General features: G+C 57.1%; 1 protein-coding gene across 4 annotated transcripts in view; it reads left to right on the forward strand.

Annotated features, from left to right (window-relative positions):
• The window catches only part of NECAB2 (N-terminal EF-hand calcium binding protein 2), a 42,407-nt gene extending 37,103 nt beyond the window's left edge, over positions 1-5,304 (forward strand). For all 4 annotated transcript variants that reach the window (XM_065925099.1, XM_065925100.1, XM_065925101.1 and 1 more), the window contains 3 exons: positions 2,515-2,592; positions 3,020-3,111; positions 4,849-5,304. In XM_065925099.1, coding sequence (XP_065781171.1) covers positions 2,515-2,592; positions 3,020-3,111; positions 4,849-4,877 — 199 coding nt within the window. In that variant the 3' untranslated portion in view covers positions 4,878-5,304. The remainder of the gene's footprint in view (positions 1-2,514; positions 2,593-3,019; positions 3,112-4,848) is intronic.
• The last annotated feature ends 4,852 nt before the right edge of the window (positions 5,305-10,156 follow it).

The following is a 10,156-nucleotide window of genomic DNA, read 5'->3' on the forward strand; positions in this document are numbered from 1 at the left end:
GCACGATGTGGGCAGAACTGGGATCTGTTTCAGAGTGGGGCTGACCGGATCAGCCCAGGGCCAGAATGGGAGGCGGGTTGTAGAAAGAGTAGGCCAAGTGGAGTCTGAGATCTTTTGACTTCAGAAACTCACTAGGGGTGGTGAGGGTCGGGGGGTGGGGACACGGGCTGAGTTGGAGACGTGGCGGAGCATCAGGTGAATGGCCGGGGGCTCACACAGGCCTTTGGGCCACATCACACATGAGATGCCATAACATTCGAGGTGCCAGCGTACAAGTTGCCCACCCTGGGGGTGGTGGGCGTGCAGGTGTCACCCAGGGCCACCAGAGCCATGCACTTGTCACGGGAGAAAGCATGGAAGGAGAAGGGGGCCCACAGCTGGGAAGGCAGGCTGGAGACAGCAAACAGTGGGGCTTCCTGTTTGTTGCATGACTGCGTGCCCTCCGTGCACCCCAAGCCTGCCTGCTGTGTCCTTCCAGCCAGAGGCCTCGCCCCATGCCCCTGAAACCAATCAGTGCATCAGCCAAGCAAACCCAAGCACTGTAACTGCTTTTCCCGTGCTGCAATTACCAAATGGAGACGAACCCATCCCTCAGTGACCTCTGTCCACAGCGGGGCAGCAGGCTGTGAGGAGCGAGGCCACCTCACTGTGAGGAGCGAGGCCAGGGTCCCCCTGATGGCCAGGTGGCATGCAGGCCCGAGCCCGTCCCATCATTGAGATAGGAGCCACGGCTGGCGGGTAACTTCGGGCTGGAGGTGATGACGTAATGATGCGGTTAGCAGCCCTGTTCTGTCCTGAATGGCAGAGCCTGGAGCTGCTGTGACTATACAGCAGATGTCGCCTGCGATGGGGGTCCCCTCTCCAGGGGTGCTGTGATCTCGGAGGCCAGGCCTCCCTCTCTTCCCCCACCCTGCCCGGGTCGGCCACGTTCTTAGAGCCCAGCCCCCCCCCCCCCCCCCCGCCAACGTGCTCCAGCCCCCAGCCTGGGTCTGTCCGTCTGTTTGGAACAAGGTGTGTGTCCTGTGTCTCAGACGGGGAAGGCAGGAGTGGCCTGGGACTCCAGCCAGGCCTGTCTTTAAGGATTAAATGAGACAACGATTACAGAGGACAGCATGGAAGATGCTTTTATTTTTTAAAGATAGGTTTTAGAGCTAGAAGTAGTGAGGAGACTGGTGTGCTGGAAGCCAAAGTATTTCAAAAAGGAAGGGGTGTTTAATGGTATGGAATGTTGCTTATATATACACCTGGATAAAAGGTTTAGCTGCTTTGAAGTAAACCTGATAGTTTCTCCTATGGGTAACCTTTCTCATTTAGAGAATCTTAAGTTTGTTCTCCAGATAACTTGCCATATTGTTTTTCACATGTTATTTTGGTCCTTAAGGTCATGTAGAACTTGAAATCGTGAGAAGGGGTTTGATTCAACCTTATGAAATCTATCCCCTAACAATCCCACATCATGGAAGAAACTTTTCTAAACTTATGTTCCAGGAAAAAGCAGTTTCTCTCTTTAGTTTTCTCTTAGTATGCCTTTTTGCTTGATGATTCCTTGTGTTCATTTTTGACCATATTCTTCTCTTGACCAATTATTTAACCCACTTAAAATTAGAATACAGCTATGAAAATAGGGTTAATGTAGTTATTTGAAAAGCCTTTTTTGAAGAATCTTCATGGCAAAGAAAAACAGGATTTAAATAATTATTTTGCCTTCATGCAAAGCATGTCTAGAAAAGAAATAGAAAATATGGTTTATTTTCCCACTTGTACCAAAAAAAATATTTACCCAGTATTTGTATAAAATTGTTGATGTTATGAATAATGACTTAATAGTCAATAAATTTGCTATTAGATTTTTTAAAATCATAACTTCATCTGATCTTGGGGATAATCTGGAAAGAAAATCAGTAAATTTATAGTACCTCACATAACTTTTATTAACATAGTAGAAATTCTCTTTATATCAGATTTTTATCACACAATGGTTTTCTAGATAGAAGAAAAGTTATTCTCTAAACTGGTATGTTTTCAAGATCTTTTTTCAAGTGGTACTGCTTTTCACTTTAAGTTAAAGGCTCTATAGATTAAAAAAACCTATTTGTCATGTATTTTAAAAATCTGTTTCTAATAAAGATGGATGTTACAGACGGGGGAAAAACAGCTAAGTTTTTTTTTAATGAATAAAAAGGCCTTTTAAAAAATGGCACTTCATTAGAATTCATTCACCAGCCACGCACTGGGCACTGTCCGGGTCAGGCCTCGCTCCAGACGGCAGAGCCGTGCACGCAGCTGTCAGACAAGGTTGCCGTCCTGGGGGTTATGAGCAGAAAGGAAGTGTATTACCGAGAGGCCCCTATCCTGGACCACAGCTTTTGGGAACCCGTTTCCTGGCTCTGGGCGCCTGGTCTGGGCTCGTTTGTGGGCAGGGCAGGGCAGTGGTGGGGATGGGCCTGTGGGGTCCTCTGTACCCTGGGAGCAGTGGCCTGGTGTGGCCACTGATGCCAGCCTTTCCTCTTGCAGCATCGCTGCTGTGAGGTTGGCAGACGGCGTCACCTTCGTGGTCTATGAGTTCTGGGAGACGGAAGAGGAGTGGAAGAGGTAGGTCTGGCACACAGGCTCTCTGGCTTCCAGCCCGCAGGGGTGGGGCGGGGTGTGGGCCGGGTAAGGAGTTGGGGTCCCAGAGGCATCCACCACTCAGGAGGCTGGTCCTCCACCCTTCATCTGAGCTCTGAATCCAGGTTCCTTGCCAGCCCTGGGAGCTGAGGCCAGGGGTGCTCCCGTTTAGAAACTGCTGCCGAAGGATAAAAATCCAGAAAGAAAGTTCCCTGTTTAAGTCTGCTCACGGGGAGGCAAGAACCAGACTGTTCTCCCCACGGGGCCCCAGCAGTCACCCCGGCCTTCTTACCTTCCCGTGAAGGCTCTGGCCCCCGATCTTGGCTGACTGCTGTCGGAGCCCCCAGCCCAGGGTCAGACTCGGACCCCGCTCCAAGCCCCAGGAGCTCACGGGCGTCCCCCTGGGTTGCAGGCACCTGCAGAGCCCTGTGTGCAAGGCATTCCGGCATGTCAAGGTGGACACACTGAGCCAGCCTGAGGCCTTCTCCCGGATCTCCGTGCCAGGTACTGGGTAGCGGGGGGGGGGGGGGGAGTCTGGAGCAGCCATGGGGGGGTGTGGGGACACCACAGGCCTGGCAGAAGCAGAGGCACCCAGACTGTCCACAGACCCTTCTGTTCTCTCGTCAATGTTCTATCGCCCAGTCGTGTCCGACTCCTTGTGACCTCATGGACTGTAGCCCACCAGGCTCCTCTGTCCATCAGATCTCCCAGGCAGGAATACCGGAGTGGGTTGCCATTTCCGTCTCCAGGGATCGAACCTGCATCTCCTGCTTCAGCAGGCAGGTTCCTTACCACTGAGCCACCCAGGAAGCCTTCTGTTCCCTTAGCTGCTAGGAAGTGTAGTCCATGAGTGAGTGCTCAACAGAGAGGGTCCTCGAGGCAGGAAGGCTGGGGCGCCAGGGGGCTGGGAGGTGGCCCCGAGCCCAACCTGTGGCAGGCTGGACTTCTACAGATTTGAGAAAACATGACACTCATTACGATAACTCTAAAAATGACTGTAACATTGAAACAGTACTTAGTATACAAAAAAGTGACAGATGTAGATATGTGTGTGTATATATATTTTACATAGTTTATTATATATACATATGTAGCCACCAAGAACTATGGTTCCTATAAAATACTAACAGCCAAATACTAGCATATAAAATCTTGGACACACTTCGGGAGATGGTGAGGGACAGGGAAGCCTAGTGCAGTCCATGGAGGCACCAAGAGTCAGACACGTCTTGGTGACTGAACAACAACAGGTATATAAAATGTGAAGTTCCAACATCGTGTGCATTTTTTGGAAATCTAACAAAATCCAAAACCATTTTTGTACCTGTTGAAAGTCAAAGATGCTAAATGCCTATGGCCCCTGTTTCCCATAAAGCCACCCTTGACTGGATAGCACAGCTGGTGACTGAGGGCCTGGCACAGGTAAGACAGTTGTCCTGGCTCTGGGAGGGGGCAGACGATGTGAACACACCCTTCTACATAATTTAACCCCCATTTCTTCCCCAGCATCACCTTCCCTCCCCCAAGGGTTTCACAGAACTCCAGGGCCAAGAAAGAATGTAATGCTCTAACTTACAAAATAAGTTTCCCCCTCCCTTCCTTGATGTTGGGCTACAGGCGAATTTTAAGGCACACAGGGCCGCCGGTCACACCTTCCTTCTGGGCTGGCGGCTCTAAATGGTGCTCCAGTCTTTGAATGGAGTCCGATCTATACGTTAGCTCCAGAGAATACAGACCCTTTCCCTTCACGTCTCCTTTAACCAGATGTCAGTTTCTCCTGTCAGGGAATCAGGGGCTCCTCTGTCAAGTCGGCTTTACCAGGCCGCGGTGGTAAGACAAGTTCCCATCGTGGAAAGTTTACATTTACTCTTTCAAATGGGCATACGGGCATTTTAAAGGGTATGTGGTTGGCCACCAGGGGGACAACCAGCAAGCACCCCCGGGGCGCCACACTCTGCCTGCCCCCTTCGCTGCCCCCAAGCCCGCCCGGCACAGAGCAGGCGCCGGACGCATGCCCCCAAGCCCGCCCGGCACAGAGCAGGCGCCGGACGCATGCCCCCAAGCCCGCCCGGCACAGAGCAGGCGCCGGACGCATGCCCCCAAGCCCGCCCGGCACAGAGCAGGCGCCGGACGCAGGGGGGACGGCTGCAGGCATCGCTCTCCTGCCCTGAGCGGAGGCAGGACTTGCTTCCTGCCTCCACAACCACAGCCCGCCCCCATCAACCCCTCTCTCTCCCCCAGCTGCTTGGTGCACCCTGGGCCGTGACTGACCGCCTCCCCAAGGCCCCACAGATGAGTCTGCCGCCCTGCTCCCTCTGACGAAGGATGTCCACTCTTTCCTAGAAACTTTGGTATACTAGCTGTCTTTTCAGTATACTTCCAAATAAGAGTGTCTCTTCCCGCTCTTCAAAGTGAAGGCGCACCCCTCCCCTGGCACCCCCCGCCCCACCCTTGGCGGCAGAGCAGAGTCTGAGCTGCCGGGGCCCTGCTGACACTGGAGGGCGGTGGTGACGCAGACGGCCACGCATGACCAGTCCCCGTCCGCCTCCCCCTCCCTGGTCGCCACTCCTCCACGCGGTAGGGGGCTGAGACCCTGTAGTTCCCCCCTAGGCCGTGGCTGAGCCCACAGGCTGTGGTAGACCCCACGTAGCAGTGCCCTGCTGGGCCAGCAGCCGCTGGGACGAGCACCAAATAAACTCCCACTGTGGACAGCTGTGTGTGTGTGTGTTCCATTTTCTGTGACGGCTGGGGAGGGAAGCCACTTTATTACCATAAAACCTGAGCCAAGTCACCCCACCTCATGTCAGGGGGGACATTCCGGGCTCCTAGAGGCCGTCACCGCTGAGGGCAGAGGCCAGACCTGACTGGACACAGTCTGTCACTGCACCCTGTGATTTGCTGTCCGGCCACACAGAAGGCCAGGCCCAGACTGCATTCAGACCCGACACTGTGACTTCCGTCTCCCTGGCCGAGTTGCAGGAGAGCAACAGGACACAAGTCTCAGGGGTCAGGAAAGGAGAGTCCTCGCGTCCCTTTCCTGGGGGAAGAGGCAGACAGCCCTGGAGCTGGGTGTGGCGCCCTCACGGCAGGACCAGGTCTGATCTCTGCAGCCCTGCTGGACCGGTGCTGTCACTAAAGACGCCACTGCCGGGCGGGGCTTTGCCCAGTCTGCCTCCTCCGCGGGCGGCGGGGGAGCCGTGAAGCCCCTGCTCCCTGGGAGGTCCCCCTTGCACCGCCTCCCAGGGCTTGATGCTGGTGCCTCACGCAAAACCAGTGCAACCACTGGGCCTGGACGGAAGGGTGAAATGCAGGCTGAAATCCCAGCTGCGTCCCTGCAACCAGCCTCCCTCAGCCTCTCTTTTCTTACCTGGGAAGTGGGGGGGAGACCCCTCTGGAGACCAGGAGCTGCCTGGCTTGTGCCAAGGCTGCTGCGGGGAGTCCTCGTAAGAACCGCCGCGCATACCCACAACACACACACACCTACCTCCCCAGCGCCCGGGCCGCTCCGAGCCACTCTGCTGTTTCAGCAACAGTGTCTTGGGGGTCGGGGCTCTTGGAGGTGCAGCTGAGGAGCCCCCATTACCTGGGCCTGTCCCCCGTCCGAGCCCGCCCGTCACGCAGATCTGTGCTGATTGCGGCCACGGGCACTTGGCACCACCTTGGTTCCACACAGGAGGAGCAGGCTCGGAAGAGAGCAGACACCCGCCCACCCGAAAAGGTATGAGAGCCTCCACTCCCCCTGCCGTCCGGGGCTGGGTGCCCTTGCAGCCTCCTATGTCGTCCTCGGATGGGCAGGCGGGCAATCCAAGACCCCAACGGAGGCAGCAAACCTGGAGCACCCAGGGCCGCCGTCTGTGCCCCGCCCGGTGCTCGGACCACCTCGTGCCCAGTGTAGGCGGGCGGGGGGCAACGGCCTCGGATTAACACAGGTCCCCCCAACAGCTGGACATGGAGTTGCCACATGACCCCAGAGCTCCACGCCGGGAGGCCCCAGAGAAGTGAAGCAGGGTCCTGTGCCCATGTGTTCACACGTGAGCCGGAAGGCGGCACACACGTGTGCGCAGTGGGTGAGCAGACTCCTGAGCGCCTGTGTGTGCAGCGGACGGCAGGTCAGTCGTCAGGAGGGACGACGTCCTGGCCCAGGCTGTGGCACGGCGCCCTCACGGACGTTCTGTGAGAGGAGTCGGGCACAGGCAGCCACCTCGGTACAACCCCACTCACAGGGAACGTCTGGACGAGTTAAACCCCTAGAAGTGGAAAGCAGCTGAGGGGTTGCAGGGGACTGACCGTGCAGGAAGGGCTCTGGGGACGGGATGCAGAAGGCTCAGCGGTGTGGAGGGGCTCAGCTTCAAATGTTTATGTTACATGAATCTCATTTCTTTAAAAAGAAAGTCACAGTCAACTCACTTGCCCAAACACGTTCACCGCCTGTGTTCCTTGTGTCCAGTTCAGGACCTAAGCCTGCCGTGGGAGTGGTGCGGCCACCACTGTGGGGGGCACGGGCCACCACTGTGGTGGGCACGGGCCACCCCTTGGGGCTGGGCTGGTCCCCGCGTGGGCACCTGAGCCACTGGGAGGGCCCTTGTCCAGGACGCGCAGACCCCCTGCAGCCCAGGCCACTCCAAGCAGAACATGTAACCTGGACTGCCCGGTTCACCCTGTTCATGGCGGTCACTTGAGACAGAAGGGTCTCTACATGCCAGCACAGGTGTCACCATTGATGGACCAGGACCCTGTGACGGGCCTGACTCTGGTCTTTCCCAGCTCAGCCTCACGGCTATCCGGGTAGAGAGCGGCTGCCCCAGTTCCAAGAAAGGACACCAGGGCTGAGAACCACACTCACAGAGGTTTCCTGGGTCAGTGACCTGAGGCTGAGGGCTGTTCGGAGCAGGGATGGCCCGGCCAAAGTCACAGGGCTGGTAAGCAGCAGGGGGGGTCAGCCCAGACGTGCCAGACCTACTTGCCCGTACTAGGACCACCCTGAGCCGGAGCACGCACTCCAGCCCTCCGTCCTCCAGCCGCTTCCCTGGTAGAGGGTGCTCACAGTATGGCAGGGACTTGGACCTGCCCCCGAAGCGCGGACGTCAGCCTCGTGTCTGTCTGCATCCCCGCCCTGCGTGATCACGCCTGATCTGAGGCTCAGTCCTATGACAACCCCATCCGTGCCCGTCAGCGGCGGGATGCTGGTGCCCGGGGTGAACCTCATCACCCCTCCAGGAGCCCCCCCACCCTTCCAGCATCAGTGTCAGGCCGCCCCTCCCTGCCGTCCTCTCCTGCGTTGCAGGGAGCCCACGTGTCTGGCCGATCCCTTTTCCCCTTGGATCTGTGTTCACCTCCTCATCTCAGCCTCGTTTTTCTGGAAATAAAACCACCATTGCTTGGGTCCCCTGCCAGGTGCTATGCATACAGCATCACCTTTAATTCTCACGTTGCCTCAAACACAGTAATCCTGCTCTGTTTGGCTGGTGGGGAAATGGATTCTTAGTGGAGGTTTCTAATAAACTTCCCGGATCTTGAGAAAGCAAATGGCAGACAGCGTTTCAAACCATAGTCTGGCTCCAAAGCCGCTTATCACACACCATCCCTTTAGGCACACCCCTCACCTGCCATGCCTTGTTCTTACCCAGGACCCTCCTATCATGGCCCAGCCTCCCGGCCAGCAACCTGGAGCCAAGCATGCAGGGTTAATGTAACTCTGTTCATCTGCACCAGCTGCGGGTGCTAAACGCTCCATGACCTCACTTCTCGGCTCATGTGCCGCTTCTGAGACCCTCATTCAGGAGGACGCGAGGTGTGGGGGCTGATCAGAGCACCTGGAGAAGGACCCCGTGTCCTTTCACGGGGTCAGAGTCTTCAGGGACAGCCAGGGCACTGGGGGGCAAAGGCCCCTACCCCCAGGGTCGACTAGTTCCCCCGCCTTGGCTATAGCTCAGAAGACAATGGAATTTAACCGCTCATCAGTCCCAACCCAACTCTGAAGCTCACAGGACAGGCGGCCTTGAGGTTCTCAAGCCTCGGTTCCCTCCACCTGTAAAAATGTTTGAAAATTTGTGCTAGGTCCAAGAAACCAGACACAAAAGACCACGTGTCGTGTGCGTCCGTTCACACAGAATGTCCGGAATGGGCAAATCCCTAGAGACAGAACCCACGGTCACCGGGGACCAGAGGAAGGGAGAAACGGGGAGTCAGGGCTGCAGGTCCTGGGTTCCTCTGGGGCTAAAAACGCACAGGAATTGAACACTGGTGACAGCGGCGTCACTCTACACCCACAGACACCCAACTGTACACTTTGACCTCGTGGTATGTGAGTTAACATCTCAAGAAAACATCAGTACAGGTGGACAAGCTGGGAAAACAGTCAAACCACGTAAGAGTTGCATTAAGACAACGTCGCACACACCCGACGTGACGTAACGCGGCCCGGCCACTGCCTACCTGGGGCAGCTGTCCTCAGACGTGAGCCCTCCAGGCGCGGGCACCGCTAGCTTCTGGCGGACGTCCCGGGGCAGAGGAGGAGCGGCTTGAATCCAGCAACGTCCATCCAGGGGTCCCAGGCCCTGGGCGGGCTCAGCACGAGGGAGCACAGTGACTCGACAAGCATCAGTGGCCAGTCCTCCAGCCCGACCCCGCAGACCCCTGCTGCGCCACGGCTTCAGGTGCGGCTCCTCAGCCCAGAATCGGGGTGGGGTCGGGAGGGACCCACAGAGCAGACAGCACACCTGGCCTCCGGGCTCTTCTGGTCCAGCCAGTGGGAGGACAGGGAGCTCTCCTTGGGGTCCCCCCACCAGAGAGAGGCCAACTCTGTGTATACATCTCCTTGGGCCCCCCGTGCCCTGGCCTGAGCACCAGCTTGAGTGCCCTGCCCTCCCCAACAGATGGCACCCCAAATCTCCCCAGCAGGTGCCACCCCCAGCCCCCCTGGGCTCTCGTCCACTGAGCCATGCCATCACCTCATGTATTTGACTCCAACACCCCAAAGCAGGGTTCCCTGGACTTCAGCACCTACTCCAAGTTATGGGGTGAACTGTGTCCCCCAGAAACATAAGCTGCAGTTCTAACCCCAGGAAACAGTGAATGTGACCTTACTTGGAAACAGGCTCTTTGCACATCCCAAGTAAGTAACTAAGGTCATATCAAATGAGGACCCTGGGCCCTCTAAGAGGGACACGTGGACACACAGGGAGCTGGAGGCTGAGATGGGGGGTGCAGACACCCCAGGAGCACCACGGTGGCCAGCGGGCACCAGGGGCTGCAGGCGGGGAGAGGGCACACGGCCCTGCCCACACCCTGACCCCAGACTCCCAGGCTCCAGACTGAGAGCTCCCGCCGCTCTGGCCTGAAGCCCCCGGTCTGTGGTCACGTGCAGGGCCTATGCCACCTCTCACCACTGCACCAGACACCCCGGGACCCAGCAGAAGCCGGAAGGCGCAGCCTGGGAAGGACGGACGAGTCAGTTTCTCCAGCGTCTTTATGAAGAGGTCACACGGTTCTCACGGCCGGATGCAGGCGGCCATGGGGGCCCCTGTCCTGCTCGGGCACGGGCTGCCCC

The sequence above is a fragment of the Muntiacus reevesi genome, chromosome 2 (genome assembly GCF_963930625.1).
Source record: "Muntiacus reevesi chromosome 2, mMunRee1.1, whole genome shotgun sequence".
Taxonomy (NCBI): Eukaryota; Metazoa; Chordata; class Mammalia; order Artiodactyla; family Cervidae; genus Muntiacus; species Muntiacus reevesi.